The 19,986-nt window shown below is 46.9% G+C and overlaps 1 protein-coding gene across 1 annotated transcript; it reads right to left on the bottom strand.

Annotated features, from left to right (window-relative positions):
* Positions 1-1,774: 1,774 nt before the first annotated feature.
* Positions 1,775-18,538, bottom strand: CXHXorf38 (chromosome X CXorf38 homolog). The gene is made up of 6 exons (XM_049766896.1): positions 18,311-18,538; positions 18,058-18,192; positions 9,567-9,686; positions 6,627-6,776; positions 4,919-5,098; positions 1,775-1,957 (listed from the first exon to the last, which is right to left on the bottom strand). Exons 1-6 carry the CDS (start codon positions 18,524-18,526, stop codon positions 1,775-1,777), a joined length of 984 nt encoding a protein of 327 aa, XP_049622853.1. The 5' UTR covers positions 18,527-18,538.
* Between the last annotated feature and the right edge of the window lie 1,448 nt (positions 18,539-19,986).

Genomic DNA, 19,986 nt, shown 5'->3' on the forward strand with positions numbered 1-19,986 from the left:
TGAGCTGAAGGTGAAGGAGGGAGGGCAAAGCCCCAGGGAGTTACTTGTCCCCACTGTACCTTATCCAAATGGCAACTGAGAACTTCCCTGCAGCCCTTTAGGGGTGCTGCCTGAGCACCTCCCCTTGCTTGGGTCTATCCAGCTTCTATGTTCCCTGACTCCCCATTCTTTTCACTCCCACCATGACCTACTTGATAAGCGGAGTGATGATGCTGTACTCCGTCAAACTGGCTACAAAATGGTTTTCTCTTTTGGGGAGCCCACACCTGGGTGGTGCTCAAGAGATCTTTCTGACACTAGCCAGGAATGATCCATGGTGGAAATGGGCAACCCTATGTGGTGCCGCAATTTGAATTGAGGTTGGCAAGGACAACCTGCTGACCCATCTCTCTGGTCCTGTGAACAACCTTTTTCTTGCCTTGTTCCCCAAGGAGGGATTTCAGTCTCAACTGAATTTGCAGGCCTCCCTTGAACCTTGCCAGGGAACATGGTTTCAACCAGGGGGCTGGTCTGTGTTGGAGTGAGCATGAGGCACTGTGGTAGCTGCAGTGTTCATGGTCAGAGGACAGCAAAGAAGCTCCTTCCTGGCTCATGGAAGCTTATGGTACAAGCACCAAATCGTCTTTGGTCACAGATGTCACATGACACATAGGTTATGATCATATTAAAAAAGTATACGCAAGGGGCCAGAGCAGTAGCACAGCAGTAGGGCATTTACCTTACATGCAGACCTGAGACGGACCTGGCTTTGATCCCTGGCATCCCATATGGTCCCCTGAGCCTGCCAGGAGCAATTTCTGAGCACAGAGCCAGGAGTAACCCCTGATGCTGCTGTGTATGACCCCCCCAAAAAAAAAACAAAACTAGAAAATATACTCAAAAGGTTTTAAAAAAGGTCTAGTGAACAGGAAATAAAAATTCCTTGGTTTCTGGTTTGGGTTTCAGAGCCGAACCTAGCGGTGCTGGGGGTAGAAACTGCTTGAGGGAGTGGGGTGTTATGGGGACCTAGCAATGTCAGGGATGATCTCAGAAATGTCCCCCTAGGTAAAACCTGCATATCCAGCTCTTTGAGCTATCTCAGGACCCTCTCAAACTTCTTTTTTTGCTCAGGTGAGTTACTCGAGTGCAGAGAAGTAGAGTTGAGATGGTGGGATGTGAAGTCCTCACAAACCGGGCCCGGCTGCTGTCAAAGGGCCACCTGAAAGAAAAGATTTCATCTTCTTTATCCGAGAAAAACTGCCAAAAAACTGGAGATGGTGATATAGTTGAACAAGTGCATCTTTGGGTACTTAACCAGCTGCATGGAATGTTGTGAGCAGGGCAGGGGTGATGCCAGTTTAGGCCTCAAATGGCTCTTGCTTTTATGTATAAAGGTCCCTCCCTACTGTGCTTGGACACAGGTGCTGGGGTCCAGTGGGATTGGGGGTGAGTGAACTGTGGCTCTGGGCCTGAAACTTGGAGCCTGGCCCATACAGTGCTTGTGTTTTACCACTTTGCCTCTTTCCCCAGTCTTAAAATGTCTTTTTGAGAGGCTTCTGGGCCACAGATTAGAGTTGTTCCTGGCAGTGCTCAGAGATCAACTTGGGGTTGAATGCATGAAAGGTTAAGTACCTCATCACCTTGAGCTTTCTCTCTGGCCCAAATATTTTCATTTGTGCTATCAAGTGGAATCACTCAGGATGAGTGCCAGTGCCAATGGTTTGAGCAAGCCAGGCTGATAAGAGGGAGTCTGCTGCTAAGAACAGTGATGAGGAAGAGCTGGGTCTGGGAGACTTCACTCACACAAAAAGACACAGGTACCTGGCTGAGCATTGAAGCCAGGCCCCAACTCACCACAGGAGGCCTCTGACATTGGCTTACAGAGGTCAGTGAGCTTCTGCAAGTTTTCTGCAACACCATGGCTCAGATCCTCGTTGTTTCTCAGAAATTCTCTCACCCCTTCCAGGCGGTTTAAGATCTAGAAGAGGAAGCAGAGTGTACAGCTGAGACCTTTTGTGAGCGAACTTGGAATTCCCACAAAAAATTAACGGGCTGGAGACTGGCATCTACTCATGTGTCCACATAAAGAGGGGGTGGAGTTTGCTTGTCTCCTCAGAGTATGAAAGGACGAGTGCTCTATTTACTAGTGCATATCTGCAGAAACATGAATCAAACTTCATGACAGGTCATATGTATACACATATACATCACATATGTCCCTAGAAATCCCATTTATGCTTTTTTAGACCACACCCAGCAGTGTTCAGGGCTTACTCCTGGTTCTGTGCTAGAGGACATTCCTGGTAGTACTCAGGAGACCATAGAAATACAGGGGATCAAACCCAGGTTGGCCATGTGCAAGGCAAGTGCCCCACTGACTGTACTATCTCTCTGGTCCTTACATTTACTTTATACAAAGAAAATGTATCTTTGGGGGCCAGAGAAATAGTACAGGATGGAAGATGCTTGCATGCAGCTGACCCGGTTTGATCTTAGCAGTCCATATGATCTCCAAGTCCACCAGGTATGACTGCTGAGTACAGAGACAGAAGTAACTCCTGAGCACTGATGGGTGTGCCCCCCTCAAACAAAACAAAAAGAAAATGTGTCCTTGAGGCTTGTCCAATGAACCAAAAAGTATGGAGATGCCCAGTTCTCTGTTACACATGTACTCCACAGTACACTTCCAGGCCCAGGGCACATCCCAGGCAGCTACTTGACTAAAAGACACCCATTGGCCATTTCTCTCAACTGGACTTTCCAAGCATGTCCATATTATTGTTATGAGAGATACCCCCAAAGCTGGCCACTTAATGACCAAATCATCCCAGGGTCATCATGTTCTTGATTCTGGATACACATGGCATTTGAACATGTCCGTAAGATCCCATCCCACCACTGACAGTGCCTTGTGGTCAACTGCTACATAGCAGCTCTAAGAAGTACCTCAGTGAGGCATTTTCCCATCTCATATGCTCTGATGGTAGTGGAGACCAACTTGAAAGATAACAATGCCCCTGATACAGTGCAGAATATCCAAAGAGGCAAGAGAGGCCAAGGACCAGGTGTGGAGGAAGCCTGCCTTCCAGTTCTTAGAGATGACATGGCATATGACACTAATCTAAACTCCTGGTAAATTAACAGACTTGGCAGAGAAATGTTATGGTCTGTTGAATGAAAAGTGGGGCAAAATGAGGATTTATTAACTCTCTAAAGACTTTGGGACCTTGGAGCTGGAGTGATAGCACAGAGAGTAGGGCATTTGCCTTCCACATGGCCAATCTGGGTTTGATCCCTGGCATCCCAAATGATTCCTTGAGCCCGTCAGGAATGATTCCTGAGTGCAGAGCCAGGAATAACCTCTGAGCATCATTGGGTATGACCCCCAAAGCAAAATAAAACAAAACCAAAAAAGCGTAAAGTCCACCTGCTCCACCCAAGCAAAACCTACTCTGTCCTACACACCTGTGCTTTGCCCCAACTCTAAGTGCATTCTGCTCATCCTCCAATCTTCCCCTGCCACACAGACAGAAAGCCCTGTGCCATCCAAATGCTCATTTATGCTCACAGACATTGGCTGTAAATTAGGCTCCATAGCCCTCCATCTGGCACAGGATGATCTTCCAAACTGTAGCTGCGACCTGCCTATGAGATTGCCCTCATATTTAACCACACCTCCTCGGTACCTGCTGGCCATGGCCAGGCATGGACAAATCCTTCATGCCCTGTAACTGCCAGGCCTTCTACTGAGCACTGCTTCTCAAGCCAGCAAGCCCAATTCTAACTTGCTTCTGTTAGTTCTCTTAAAACCTTTTCCATACCCCTCATACTCCTGGCCTGCACAGAAGCCTGAGAACCTTTGATGCAGCATTTGTGGCACTTCTTACTCTGTCGGACCACTTTGAGGCACATAATGCATGCAAATATGTGTCAATTCCATGTTTAAAAGCAAGAGGGGCTAGACAGAGTATAGGAGGAAAGGCACTTGTCTTTCATCCTGCTGACCCTAGTTTGAATCCCTAGCACTACCTATGGACCCCTGAGCACAGAGCCAGAAGATACTCCTGATCATCACCATGTATACCTTCGACACCCCATCAGAAATAAAGAATAAAGTAACTGTAATTTGTGTCCAGAGTATATTCATTTGCTTTTTCCCTCCCCTTTATATTTTGTTTAAAGGTCACACCTGGTGGTACTCAAGGCTTACTCCTGACTGTTTGGGGGTTACTCCAAGCAGTGCTTGGGTTAACATGTAGTATGTGTAACTGGGGGTCAAGTCCAAGGCCTCCTGAATGCAAAGCTTGTGTTCCAGTCCACTGAATTCTGTGGGCCCAGAAATTTTTTTTTGTTGGTTTTGTTCTTTAGGTCACACTCAGCTATGTTCAGTTCTTACTTCTGGCTCTGTACTCAAGAATTATTTTTGGTAGACTGAAGACCATATGGGGACCCAGGATCAAAATGGGTCAGATAGATGCAAGCAAGGCTAGCACTGTATTTCAGCTCTCAGAACATTCTTTATGTTGTTTTTTTTGAGACATCTGGCAATGTTCTGTACACTACTGGCTCTGCATCCAGGAATCACACCAAGAATGTTAAGAGAGCCATAAGGGATGCCAAGGATCGAATCCAGGTTGGCTACATGCAAGGCAAAATCTTTACCCACTACTCTATTGCTCCAAACCTACAGAACATTCATTTTGTTATGCCCTCTCTCATAAGTTTCTGTATTTAAGAAACCAATAGCACATGCCACGTACTAATTACTTAATACACATTAATTCCCCCATTAAAAACCCAATATTTCTGGAGATTAATTGTCTGGTAAATCAGGAATGTAACTGGAAACCTATTCAAATGAGCTGCTTCCTTCAGTTGACTTTTGCTCACTGACATAGGATGCAGAAAGAATATGGTGTGTGTGTGTGTGTGTGTTTACCTCTTCAGGCAACGCCTCTTGTTCTATGGCTTGAAGATAGAGCTCTTGAAGTTTCTCCTGTAGCAATTCTATTTCTATTTCATTCACTTGCTTCTCACTTAGGCAAATTTCAGTTTCATTGGCCAAACCATCTGGCAGATCCTCCTCGGGCATAAGAACAGCCCAATCAGATGACAACAACTATTGGACAACAAAGAGGGATGAGAAATGGAGTGAAAGGAAAAGATATTCTAAGGGATCAAAGAATTTAGAATTAAACAGTAGCAAGTCCCTCTACTGGGGTGGAGGGCTACACCCAGTTGTGTCTTAGAGGCTATTCCTAGTTTGATGCCAGGGTCCACTCAACTCTTGGGCTCCTGCATGAAAAGCAATGCTCTCTGGCCCTGGGTCATTGCCTAGCCACACCTGACATTCTTCCCCCACCCCGCTGTTGCTGTGATGAGTGGATTTCACACACATGCCTGGCTGAGGTGATGGCCAGGGATTACATACATAGATTGTACAGATTCCAGATTTCCTATCAATGTTTTTAGTTTCCCAGCCACACCTGGATATTCCAGCTTGGTGCTTGACAGTCAGTCCTGGCACTGCTCAGGTGAATAGATGGCCTGGGGGGGGTAGGGGGTAGTCCCACAGGCAGCCATTTGAGCCACCCTGTGGTTCAATTTTCAATCAACATCCAAACCCCATTCCTACTCATATTTATTTTATTTTTTGTTTTTTTTTTTTGGTCACACCCGGCAGCACTCAGGTGATACTCCTGGCTCTATGCTCAGAAATCGCTCCTGGCAGGCTTGGGGGACCATATGAGATGCTGGGATTCAAAACACCATCCTTCTGCATGTGAGGCAAACGTGCTACCTCCATGCATCTCTCTGGCCCCCTTATTTTTAATTTTTTGCTTTTTTGGGCCACACCCGGTGACACAAAGGGATTACTCCTGGCTATGCATGCAGAAATTGCTTTTGGCTTGGGGGACCATATGAGATGCTGGGGAATTGAACCGAGGTCCGTCCTAGGGTAGCGCGTGCAAGGCAAATGCTCTACCGCTTGTGCTACCACTCCGGCCCATCATATTCTGAATTTTGGTTTAAACTCTAGAATAAACAAATTCCAGATTCTTTTTGTTTGCATTCAAATATGCTCGGCTCTCAGAAGTCCCTCCTATCTGTTCTTGACGGACCATATGGGATGCTGAAGACTGAACCTGGGTTGGCCACCTGCATGCAAGACAAGCATCCTACCCATTGACTATCTCTCCAGCCCCAAATTGTCAAATTCTAAATGAGTGGCTATGTTGGTTTTTTCCTCCTTAGTTTTTTGGTTTTGGGGCCAAATCCGGTGGTGCTTAGGGGTTTCTCCTGGCTCTGTGCTCAGAAATCACTCCTAGGGGCCAGAGTGATGGCGTAGTGGTAGGGCGTTTGCCTTGCACGCGGCTGATCCAGGACAGACCATGGTTCGATCCCCTGGCGTCCCATATGGTCTCCCAAGCCAGGAGCGATTTCTGGGTGCAGAGCCAGTAGTAGCCCCTGAGCATCACCAGGTGTGGCCCCCCAGAAAAAATCACTCCTGGCAGGCTCGGGGGGCCATATGGGATGCCAGGGATCGAACCCAGGTCATGCAAGACAAATGTCCTACTGTTTTGCTATTACTCTGGCCCCCTCCTCCTTAGTTCTTTAGGTCAGTAGTTGGAAGAATGTTTTCTAACCTGTTCAATTCTAGAATATACGGCTACAATCTCTGGGATATTCTTGAATTCATTCAGAAAATTTTGGATCTTCATCTGAAATTCTCTAAGCCACACAGAAGATACTTTCATTTCTGTAGAATGCATGATCTCATTACGACACCTAATCACCTGTAGAAAGAAAAAAATAAATAAATGAAAGGCTCCAAAATCAAACAATGGAGAAAAGTGACCTTTTTTCATAATTTCAAAATAAAATTGCAGAAAGCCTTTGTTAATTATAAAATCCAAGTTTAGCTTATAATTACTAGCAAGGTTCCAGGAAATATGCAATCCTGCTGCCTGAATAATAAATTAGTTGGGGCAAGAAATATAAGAGGACAGGAGAGATGGTTCAAAGGTCTGGGCACAAGCTTTTCATGCAGGAGGCCCAAGTTCAATCCCTAACTGCCTCATACTCTGAGCACTGAGCCAGGAGTAGGCTCTGAGCACCACCAGGTTTGATTCCCAAACCAATATAATTATGTGTATACATACATACATACGCATTTAAATATAAATGAGATGAACTAACTTCATGATACTTTCGAGCCACACCTTGTTGCTCAAGGATTACTCCTGGTGGTATTGAGGGGATCAATGAGGGACTTGGGATTGAACTCAGATTGGCTGCATTCAAAGCAAATGCCTTACCCACTACACTCTGTCTCCTGAACCTAGAAGTATTATAATTCTCATGATATTGCAACCTGGATCACATCTGAGGCTCTGGAGCTATTCCTGATTTGGTACTCAGGGAACCATGTGGTGCTGGGGATAGAACCCAGGGCTCCTACATGCAAAATGTATGTTTAAGCTTATTGAAGAATTTTACCTTACCCATACTGAGACTATGTTTGTCTGATATCATAAAGGACTCTATCCTTTCAACTGGTGAGAGGCATGGTAGCAAAATATACATGTGCCAAACCTGTTCTCTAGTGAAACCAAGAAAATCTCAGTTTATACAGATTTTGTGGTAATCTGCCAAGCACAGTGATTTCTTTTTGTATTGCTCACCCATCAGGACTTATACTGCAATCAGGTCGTATGACTTTTAGCCAATGAGATTCAGAAGGGCAGGTTTCAATGATGGTATACAAGGAAAAAACCTGATAAGTTCCTGTGTTTTTTGGGGTCAAGAGTGAGTTGTTCCTGGCTATGTGGTCAGGTGTGAACCCTGGCAGTGCTAAAGGGACTGCATGTGGTGGCAAGACATACACATAGCAAGCACATTGTCCATATACTCTTTCCAGCCCCAGTGCTTTCCATAGGTGTCACATAAGCAGTGCTCAGAGGCCTGAAGCCATTTCTAGCAGAGCTCAGGCATGAGGTCAGCAGGCCCTCAGCGTCATAGCTTGGCTGTGCTTGGGTGAGCGGTACACTAGGGCCACACCAAGGGCACTAGGTGGGCATATAGTGTCAGGAATTGAACTCAAGAATCTTGACAATGCTAAGCACTGAGGTAGCTACCTACCTGATTAGTGTGTTTTTGTTTTTGGGTCATACCCAGTGGTGCTCAGGGGTTACTCCTGGCTCTGTGCTCAGAAATTGCTCCTGGCAGGCTGAGGGGACCATTGAGATGCCAGGAATCAAACCACTGTCTCCTGGTTTGGCCACATGCAAGGCAAAAGCCCTACCACTGTGCTACCTCTCCGGTACCCTTAATTTGTGTTCTTTTTTGTTTGTTTGTTTGTTTGGGCCACACCCGTTTGATGCTCAGGGGTTACTCCTGGCTAAGCGCTCAGAAATTGCCCCTGGCTTAGGGGGACCATATGGGTCGCCAGGGGATCGAACCATGGTTCTTCCTTAGCTAGCGCTTGCAAGGCAGACACCTTACCTCTAGCGCCACCTCACCGGCCCCTTAATTTGTGTTCTTAAGTTTTGTATAAAAACATTTCTGTTTAGGACTAGATAGTCTCTTTTTTTTAATAATATATTTTTTTATTTTGATCATAGTGGCTTACATATTGTTGACAATAATATTTTAGGTACATGTTAACTTAATATCAGGGGGATTCCCATCACCAAATTGTTCTCCCTACACCTCTGTTCCCATCCTACCTCCCATATCTTCCTCCCTCACCTCTGGGCTGCAAGAATATGTGGTCTCCTCTGTGTGGCTGGACAGTTTTACGGTGCTGGCCTTGCTTGCAACTTTAATGATGAAACTGGTTCAAACCACATAGGGTTTTGTAAGCACTACTAGATGTAGTCCCTGAGCAGAGCCAGGAGCAGCCCCTGAACATGCTGAGTGTAGCCTCCCCATTTCCAGTGATCAAGTGATCCATCTACCTCTCAACCTATTTATCTATGTATCTGTAGTGTCATGGACCACATAACAAGTGCTCAGAGCACTTGAATGGCAAGTGGCTCTAGTGCTGAGTCACATCCCTTGCTACACTCTGTGTTGTTCTGACCATGAAAAATCACTTTTGCGGGGCCGGAGAGATAGCATGGAGGTAAGGCGTTTGCCTTTCATGTAGAAGGTCATTGGTTAGAATCCCGGCATCCCACATGGTCCCCCGAGCCTGCCAGGAGTGATTTCTGAGCCTGGAGCCAGGAGTAACCCCTGAGCACTGCCGGGTATGACCCAAAAACCAAATAAAAGAAAAAAAGAAGAAAAATCACTTTTGCTACTGTTTATGGTAGAAAAGGGAGGCATTATTGGCAGTGCATCTATTTTAGCAAGTAGCACAGTTTGAATGGCTGGAATGCTGCCTTTGGGGGGGAATGAAAGGGAAGCTGAGCTGGTGCCTGTACTTGCAGGGAGTTGATGAACATTACAGGAGATGCGAGGGAGGTGCCCCATCCTGACTGAATTGGTCTCCCCTCTTGCACACATGGTCTGAGGTAGAAGCTTCTGCAGGCTGCTCTAGTTCACAGCATGGAGCGCATGATTTTAGGGTGGCTCTCTCTTACCTCAGTGACTTTCTTTCGATCGACTATAAAGTGATCACAGGAGTTGATTAAACTTAACAGAGCTGCTGCGTCACAATCCTCGGGCCCAGTTTTGTCTGTTAGTCCTCGGGGCATGAAGGCCTAGAGAAAGGTAACAGGAGTGGCACTTGAGTTTGCGAAGCTCCAGAAGCTGGAGGGAAAACTTTGTGGCTTATTTCCCAAATGAGGATTGGGCCTTCAAGCTAGGGGTTCAGGAGTCCAACAGAAAGTCAGAAAATAGTGGGGAGAGCTAAGGATACCTTGTCTGTCCCACTGTGATTAGAAACAAACACACGGGACTGAAGAGATAGCATGGAGGTAGGGCATCTTTCATTTCCCCCCCATGCAGGAGGACGGTGGTTCAAATCCCGGCATCCCATATGGTCACCTGAGCCTGCCAGGAGCAATTTCTGAGCATAAAGCCAAGAGTAACCCCTGAGTGCTGCCAGGTGTGACCCAAAAACAAAAAACAAACAAACAAAAAGAAACAAACACACATGCACACACATTCAGTTGAACTAGTTTTCTGTCTTCTTTGAATGGTGCAGAAGCAGGAAGCATGGGTAGAAAGCATGTTTTCTTTAACTAAAGATTCAGAGTTTGGATGGTTAAGTTTAATTTTTAAATTTTTTTTTTGCTTTTAGGGTCACACCCTGTGGCACTCAAGAGTTACTCCTGGCTATGCACTCAGAAATTACTTGGGCAAGTTATTTATCCTCAGCATTCTCATCAGTCAATGGGTGTGAGTATGCGGAGGGAGAATGCCTTGCCTTCCTCAAGTCTATGTATGTATTAGATTATTCACACAGGAAAAGCCTGTCAAGGTGCCAAATAAGGTATGGTGGTGGCGATTATTAAGTTGATGGCACAAGATGACTAGCATCCCACCAAGCAGTCATGGGCCAATCCTACGGCTGATATCACAATATGCCAGAAGCACCCTACTCTGGCACCATGTTACCTATTGGAGGATTTTAGGGCAGGACTGCCCTAAATAACAAAATATTTGTCTAAAATATTTGACTAAAATAACAAAGAATGTTATAGAAAGATATGGGCACGTTTCTTTTTTCCCCTGGAAATATTTTAAAATTTACATCTGAATGCAACAAGTTCCTTAATATGAGAAGCTGAAGACTACATTCCTGTTAAGAAAAGATGACATGAAAATGACTTGCTTAGAGAGCTCAAAGGGGCTGGAGTGCATGCTGGCACTTGGGAGCCCCTGCTTGGATTCTCAGCACTGCAGGATCTCCTCTGCACCAAGTTTCACTGAGCACCAAGTCAGTAGAAGACCCCAGCACTGCCAGATATGCACCCCTTTCCCAAAGAATATAAGCTATTTGCCTTTGCACTCTATATAAAGAAGGGATTGGAGATGTGTGATGTAGTTGAGTGATTAAGTGCCTGTTTTATCAGAGAGAGGCCCTGAATTTGATCCTTGACAAAAAATATAATAAAAATATAAATGTATATGTAAAATAACAACAGGCAAACTACTACAGTGCAGCCTACAACTGCTTCTTGTAATAATTTTCCACAAGAGTTGGGGGTCATGTGTCTGATGTAGGGCTTCAGACATCTATGCTTAATACTATCAAAAAGAATTTTGTGGACTACAGAAATACAGTATTGGGGGTTGGAAAGATAGTACACTCGTAGGGCGTTTGCCTTGCATGAAGCCGATCCAGGACAGATGGTGGTTCGAATCCTGGCATCCCATATGGTGCCCCCGTGCCTGCCAGGAGCGATTTCTGAGCGCAGAGCCAGGAGTAACCCCTGAGTGCCACCAGTTGTGACCCCTCCCCCCAAAAAACCACACACACACAAACAGTATTGGGATTAAGGCACCTGCCTTACTTGAGGATGGCCTCTGGCACTGCTATGGTCCCCCAACATTGCTAAGGAGTGACTTCTAGCGGAGTTGGGAGTAAGTCCCAGTATAGTTAGGTGTGAAACAAAAACAAAAAACTAAAGAATTTTGTATGCACTGAAAGATATACTACAGGAGGGCTGGAAAGGCAGTACAGTAAGGCACAGCACAGTAAATCTTGCATGTAGTCGACCCTGCTTTGATCCTCAGCATGGCATGTTCCCTTAAGTTCCATAGGGTGTGGTCCCCAAACCTCCCATAATAAAATAGAAATAAAAGTTATTGGGGCTAGAGCGACAGCACAGCTGTAGGGTGTTTGCTTTGCAGGTCCGGAATGGACCCAGGTTCGATCCTGGCATCCCATATGGTCCCCCGAGCCTGCCAGGAGCAACCCGAGGGCCAAAACCAAACCAAAACAAAAGACAGAGTGTAGCCAATACCATCACTGTCTTTCTAGCATAAATAGCTGATCCTTAGATGTCTAGTGTAGCTCTACAATTGTTAAAAGAAGTAGATTAAATGTATCACAGACTAACTAATGTAATGAGATAAAAGGAAATAACGTTTCTTTTAGTTGCTGTGGAGAGGAAACCACCAAATTTAGAGGCTCTGCCTCAGAATTAGGCAGTTTCTTTTCTTTTCTTTTTTAGTTTACTATTACAAGGTATACCTTGCCTGTGGAAAATTATTTTCCCTTTTATTTTGGTGTTTTGGGCCACCCCCAGCGGTACTCAGGGGTTACTCCCAGTTCTGTGCTCAGTGATCATCTTTGCTGGGGCTCAGGGCGATAGGTTGGGCATGTGCAAAGAAAGCACCCTACTCTCTGTTCTATCTCTATGGCCCCATCTGTGGTTCATTTTCTCACCACTATCAGTGGTAGGGCAAACGTTTGCCTTGCATCCGATCTAGGACGGATGGTGGTTTGAATCCTGGCATCCCACATGGTCCCCTGAGCCTGCCAGGAGTCTGAGCACAGAGCCAGGAGTAACCTGAGCGCTGCTGGGTGTGACCCCCAAACCACCCCCCCATAAAAAGGAAAAAAAATAAAGAAAACAACACCCTGACTCCTGAAAGTAATTTCCTTTCTCTTTTCTTTGGGCTCAGGGGACTCTGCAATGCTGCAGATTAAACAGGGGGTCAGTAGTGTGCAAAGCTCATCCATATACTAGCTCTCTGGCCCTAAAAGCAGATTTTTAGGATGCTTTGATTGGTCTGATGAATGCAGAGTGCTGAGAAACATCTGTCACCACCTCTTACCCAATGTGCAGTGGGAAATACAGTTGGAGGAACCAACTGAGGCCAGATCATGCTGGGCCTTCATAGCTCCTGAGGCCTAGAGAGCTGGTTCTAGGCTACCAGGAGAGGCTGGAGAAACAGATACAGGGAGTAAAGTGCTTGCCTAGCATGCAGCTGACCCTGGCTTGACCCTTAGTGCCACACAGGGTTCAGAGCCAGGAGTAAGCCCTGAACACTGCCAGCTGTGACCACCAAGCAAAGAAACCAACCAAATACTATCAGGATGCCATTCAAGGGTTTTTGGTAAGGGACGGAAATAAGCAAAGTCCCACATGTAGGTTCCATATCCTGCTTTGTCAGCTGCCCAAATCAGGATGTGGCACGCTGGAGATGGCACAGATGTACCTGGCAGTATCATACAAAGGAACCTTTGTGAAGCAGGGCGAATGGAAACAGGAATGCTGGAGGCAGCTGGTGAGACAAAGGTGGTTTGCGAGCAGAGATCAGGAATCTGCCTGAGAAGCGACAGGCTGGGCTAGAGTACACACCTGGAGGTCAGCAGCAGCAAGGTGGCCTCCAGGCTGGGGCCTGACCAGTCCCACCAGAGAGAGGGGACAAAAGAGGACTGTGGCAGGTCAAGGATGCTGAGGTGGCGGCTGAGAAGCCAGGGAGATGGGAGGAGGTCCAGGACAGCAGGGGAATTTTAGAGTGGCTGGTGGTGATGTATGTAGGGAGAGAGAGGTCAGAAAGACAGAGCTGCGGAGTGGGAGCAAGGGAGATCAGTGGGCTGCAGCATAGGCTTTGGATGCATGAGGCCAGAGTTCCATTCCTGGCACCACATGGTCCTCACATATTACAGAGTAAAGATCCCTAAGTACCAGATCAGGAGTAGTCCATGAGTACTCAGAGCCTTGAACAGGCAAGTTTGATCCTTGAGTCCAATCCCTGGCAGCTTGTGGGTCTTGAGCACTGATAAGTATAGCTCTGGTGGTCCCCAACACCATTAGGCATAGAATTAGGCTCCGAGAAACTGCCAGGGTATGGCTTTTATAAAAAAAATGTAAAATGAGATGTATAGTACTTGCAACATAAAACAACCTTGGGAGCATTATGCTGAATCAAATATCTCAGAGAAAGACTAACATTGACCAAATCTTATAAGTGGAATCAAAGTACCTAGTTCAGGGGTATGAGGTAGAGAGCCAGTGTAGCAGGTGTTAGTATAGCACTTGCCTTGCACACAGCTGATCCTCAGCATCATCTATGGTTCCTAGCTCCTGCTAGGAGTGATCTCTGAGCACAGAGCCAGGAGGAAACCCTGAGCACTGTTTTTAAAAAAGAACCACATTGGGGCTGGTGAGGTGGCGCTAGAGGTAAGGTGTCTGCCTTGCAAGCGCTAGCCAAGGAAGGACGGTGGTTCGATCCCCCAGAGTCCCATATGGTCTTCCCAAGCCAGGGGCCATTTCTGAGCACTTAGCCAGGAGTAACCCCTGAGCATCAATGGGTGTGGCCCGAAAAACAAACAAAAAAAAAGCAAAAAAAAAAAAAAACCCTGGGGCCGGGAAGGTGGCGCTAGAGGTAAGGTGTCTGCCTTGCAAGCACTAGCATAGGACGGACTGCGGTTCGATCCCCCGGTGTCCCATATGGTCCCCCCAAGCCAGGGGCGATTTCTGAGCTCATAGCCAGGAGTAACCCCTGAGCGTCAAACGGGTGTGGCCCAAAAACCAAAAAAAAAAAAAAAAACCAAAAAAAAAAAACCCAACCACATTAAGAGATATAGGGGTGGAGAGATAGCATGGAGGTAAGGCATTTGCCTTGCATGCAGGACGGTGGTTCGAATCTCGTCATCCCATATGGTCCTCTGAGCCTGTCAGGGGCAATTTCTGAGCACAGAGCCAGGAGTAACCCCTGAGCGCTGCCGGGTGTGACCCAAAAACCAAAGAAAACCCCAAAAAACAAAAAACAAATTTAGATACATAGATTGGGGGCTCCCAGGGGTTGAGAGTGTGCGTGCTACCAGTTAAAGGGGTGACAAGGTACAAACTTCTACTCAGAGAGTAAGTCATGGGAAATACCACGTTCAGATTGTGATTACAATGCTAATGTAGTTGAAAGCTGCGATGAGCAATCTTTTATTTTTTTTTATTTTAGTGAAGCAAAATAGTTTTAACAGTAAAAAAAAACCACAATGAAGCAAAATAGTTTTTAAGGAAAGAAATTTTACTTAGAAAGACGTGAGATTGGAGAAAAAGAAAAGCAACAAGAGAGAACATGTGCTTCTCCAGAGTGGAAAAAATGTAAAAAAGGAATCGTTTTTGTACATGTGTAGTGTACATGAGTCCATGTGTAGTGGGGAAGAGTTGAGCACGTGGTGCTCAGCCTTTACTCCTGGCTCTGTGTTCAGTGATCACTCCTGAAGGGTTCAGGAGACCATATGGTGTGCTGGGGATTAAACCTGGGTCATGAACAATGTAAGAACCCTACCACCTCTACACTCACTCTAAGTAGCCTCCCCCGCCCCAAATTAATCTTAAGAGTTCTCAGCATTTGGCCAAGGAGAAAGCTCAAAGCACTGAGTACAAGTTTTGCATGATAACCTCTGGGCTTGCTCCCTGGCATCACATGGTCCCATAACACTGACAGGAGTGGCCCCAAGCACTGGACTGACTACTGGCAGTGGTAAGAAAACAAAAGGGAGAAAAATTAAATGTCAGTTATACCTCAAAACTATTCAGCAGTTTTCAGTATAGTCACAGAGTTATGCCATCATCATCCCAGTCAAGAGTATTTCCACTCCTCCAACCTCAAAGAAGCCATCTATGCACTAGCAGGCCAAAGCCTCAGCAACCACCAACCTACTTTCCTTTCCTTTCTTTTATTTTTCGAAATAAAAATATTTACTGGAAAGCAGAGGGGAAAGGAAAAGAAACTCCTCAGCTATGGAGAAAGTTAGTATAGGACTAAGTTACATCTCAGAAGTTTTTGAAGAATTGTCTATTCTGGACCCTTCATGTTCACAGAATCATATATGATGCTTTCAAGGCTTGTCGACTGCTGGAGCAAGTGTCAATACCTCACTGCTGTTCTCTGGCTCAACCCTATTATCTTCTTGGGTTTAGCTGTAAATTGGTAGATGGTCACTTGTTTTGTTTCTACCCCTAGCTTAGAGGGTGCTATATTTATTTTGTACCTATATGTATTCTGTACCTAGAGCTACTATATTTACTTATTCATTTGCGGACTATATAATGTAAGCCTGTTCTCATTTCACTGCATAAGAAACATAGTCATGGAATTCAAGTTCATAAAATTTTTTCTTTAAAAAAGAACTGGGGGGTGTGGAGAGATAGCATGGAGGCATGTGGAAGGACGGTGGTTCGAATCCCGGCATCCCATATGCCCCCCCCCCCGAGCCTGCCAGGAGTAATTTCTGAGTGTATAACCCCTGAGTGCTGCTGGGTTTGACCCCAAAATCAAAAAAAAAAAAAAAAAAGAAAGAAAAAGAACTGGGGGTGGAGGTTTGGAGCTGGAGTGATAGCACAGAGGTAGGGCCTTGCCAGGAATGGACCCAAGTTCGATATCTAGCATCCTACTTGGTCCCGAATCTGCCAGGAGCGATTTCTGAGCGTAGAGCCAGGAGTAACCCGAGTGCCGCTGGGTATGGTCCAAAAACAAACAAATAAAAGAACTGTGGGGAGGAGCAAACAGTACAGAGGGGAGGACACTTTCATGCATGTGGCCAACTCTGATTCGATCCCCAGCACCTATCTGGTCCCTGGAGTACCTGGAGTGAATCCTGAGCACAAAGCCAGTGCACTGTGAGTGTGCCTCCAAAACCAAGAGAATAAAAAAATAAATAAAAGAACAGGGCCAGGGAACACATGCTTTTCAAGCAGGACACCTGCTGGATGCTCATCACCACATGGCCTTCTCAGCACGTCAAGAGTAGACAATGAATACCTTTAAGGGTAGTCCACAAACCAAAGTAGAAGAAAATAAACCAATAGATGGAGGTCACAGTAAAGCTATTTGGATGGTAATGGGGTAAGTTGGGAAGAAGAATGAAGATCTGAAAAAACATCTTGGGGAGGTGGCAGAGAAGTCCACCATATAGTGGGGACAAGCCAAAACAAATATCTATGTGGCAGGAGAAAGAGGTGCATATGGAAGCAGGCTTGATAAAAAGACGAGGAAGCATGTACTTTGGGGGGGGGTAGCTTTGTGAAGCAAGAGCAAAGTTAGCAGCTAGGAGGGAGGTGGAAGAGTGTCATAGGCACACAGTGAACTGGTGACCTCTCCAGACCTAGGAGTTTCACCAGTGAGGCCTGCAATCTCCTAAGCCTGACACAGAAGTGAAGCAGTCAGTTCCCTGGGCAGGCTAGAAGGACAGAAACAAAGAACAGTGCCAGGATGGTGGTGCTGAGGCCAGGCAAGTACAGAGAAAAGAGATAAAGGAGGCTGAGGCTAGGGCGATGACCAATGAATTTGGGGTGGGACAAGATTGTCAGGGGACGACAGTGGAAGTGGAATAGGCTTCAAAAGGGTTGTGTAGGAGCAACAATGGGAGACCATAGGGGATGCGTCATGGTAATGGGAAGATTTTAGATTTCACTTGAGGAAAGGTCTTCGTTAGGCCACACAGGGTATTTGGGGCCTGCAGTACTGTGGGGTGGAACTAGGGGTCCACAAGGCAAGAACCCTACAACAAAATCCACACCCTCCATAAAAAATGGGTGAAATGGGTAATGAGGGTCAACTGTATGGTGATGGACAGAAACTCAACTTCAGTGGTGGCCATGACATACAGATGGCAGTTTTTTTTGGAAGGGGGGTGCACATCCGGTGGTCATCAGCATTTACTCCGTGCTCTACTCCTAGTTCTATCACTCTGGACCGGAAAGATAACAAGGAGGTAAGGCGTTTGCCTTTCATGCAGAAGGTCATCGGTTCGAATCCCGGCATCTCATATGGTCCCCCGAGCCTGCCAGGAGCGATTTGAGCCAGGAGTAACCCCTGAGCGCTGGTGGGTGTGACCCAAAAACCAAAAAAACAAAAAACAAAAAGCAAAAAAACTGAAACTGACATAACATCAGTCACCAGCACTACGGCAGTACAAATGCGTGACATCACACAAAGATGCATACCCGTGTCTCACGCTATTTCTGTGCTTCAGAGTTTCAAGCGCCCTCTCGTCTGTTCCAGCACCCAGAACTTTCCGATGTCCTCAGAAACAAGCAGATGGACTTGAGCAGGGAGGGGTGGGTCCAGGGTAACAGTGCCGAGCCGCTCAGTCACCAGCCTGTGTAGGAGGCCCGGGCTGGCGGAAGGTCACCCCCATCTCCCCTCCCAACATCAGGGGCTTACCTTAGCCACCTCCCAGGCGTCAAAAGGCCAGCGGCCGGGCCGGCAGTTTCCCCAGTGGACGTCTCCATTCCCGTTGGTGTGATGCTTCAAAATCTCCCGCTTCCACTCGGTGCACAGCGGACACTGGGGCTGGAACTAGAGGGGCGGCGGGGAGGGGGGCCGGGAGGGAGGTGAGGCGCGAGACGCTGAACTCGGGGCGCGGACTGGGGCCGGGGCGATGGCGGAGGACCCGGAAAAGGGGGGCGGATCTCACCTGGCGGGCGCGCGGGTGACACCGGGAGCCGCTGAGGCAGGAGGCGCGGGGTCCCAGGCCGGGGGCAGCGGCGAGCAGGCCCCGATGGAAGGCGAGCACCTCGCGACCGACGAAACCTTGCAGGCAGCCGCGCAGCAGCAGCAGGCAGTGCCCCGCTTTCACCCAGTTCTTGTACTCAACGCAGTTGAGACGCGCGGCCAGCTCTGGCAGCACCATGACGCGCCCCGCTCCCAGAAGCCACAGGGCGAGGGGCGGGTGAGCGGCAGGGCGCAGGCGCGGAGGCCTGGGAAGCGTGGCGTCACGACCGCGCCGTCAGCGCGGCCCCGCCCACGGACCGCCCCCAGGCGCGGGCGGGGCAGCCCGAGCATTTCAGTGGCGCCCGATTCCTGGGCGGGACGCTCGAGCTTCCGGCTACGTCACAACAGCCCACCCTCCCCTGAACTGATGCAGAGCCAGCCCCTCACTTCCTTGTGTTGCTGGGTTTTGTTTTTTTCCTGTTGTTTTTTTTAACACTATTATTAAAGCTCTAGGAACACTTCTTGTTCCTTGTAATATGCAGTTCGAGGAAAAGTTTAAACTGAGGTCTTAGATCCAGCTTGGCGGTAGGAAATCAGAAAATTCCTGAAATGCGACTACTGGCTGCTTGTGTCATGCTTACCTATCATGCCAAGGTGACATAAAACTCAAAAATGACCACCGGGTCCATTAGCAGGGGCAAACAGGAACTGCCTCGCCAGGAATTCTGCAGAGCAGTCCGGCACCCAGCCGGAAGGGACTGCTGCTTGCTTGTGACAATTAAGGCTTTGCTGTGCAGAAGGTGGTCTACAATCTAAATGACTGCTCTGTCCAAATGACAAGGGAAGTATCAGTTGGAGTTGCTTTTAGAGGGCGTGGGGGCTTGGAAAGCATGCTGCGTGTCTTCAAGTCTTGAGGGAAGAATAAACCTTCTTGACCCAAGAATCAGTCAGATGCAGTCAGGACAGCTAGCTTTAAATTTAAACTTGCTCTTCTGCGTGCTTTGATGTTGTTTTAATTCCACCGGGGCAAATTTATTTGGGCCTCATTTTATTAATCTACAAAAAGAGGCTATTAATTCTTGTCTTGCTAGGTTGCATACACTGAAAGATCTCAAATAGTGCCTGAAAATAGTATATGTTCTCGGGAATATAAGGAATTGTTATATTGCCCTAAAGGTCCTGTTCTTAGTCATACCTACTGGCCACAAGGAAATAAAGAAAATTTATAGAAAAGTGTAATCTAGGATCATATGCAGCACAAAGGCCTCACTTTTTCTGTCTCTATGTTTCTTGAATAGAAGATCTCTTTAAAAATTCTGTATACTGGAGCCGGTGAAGTGGCACTAGAGGTAAGGTGTCTGCCTTGCAAGCGCTAGCCAAGGAAGGTCTGCGGTTCGATCCTCCCGGCATCCCATATGGTCCCCCCAAGCCAGGAGCAATTTCTGAGCACTTAGCCTGAGCATCAAACGGGTGTGGCCCAAAAAACAACAAAAAATTCTGTATACTGATTTTATATTAAGAATGGAATGATAAATATTAAACTAGAATGCAATGGGCATTTATTTATTTGAAGGAAAGTTACCAAAAATACTATTAATGGGGCCAGATAGTACAGTTGGTAAGGTGCTTGCTTGTCTTGCATGCAGTCAACTTGGATTT

The sequence above is a fragment of the Suncus etruscus genome, chromosome X (genome assembly GCF_024139225.1).
Source record: "Suncus etruscus isolate mSunEtr1 chromosome X, mSunEtr1.pri.cur, whole genome shotgun sequence".
Taxonomy (NCBI): Eukaryota; Metazoa; Chordata; class Mammalia; order Eulipotyphla; family Soricidae; genus Suncus; species Suncus etruscus.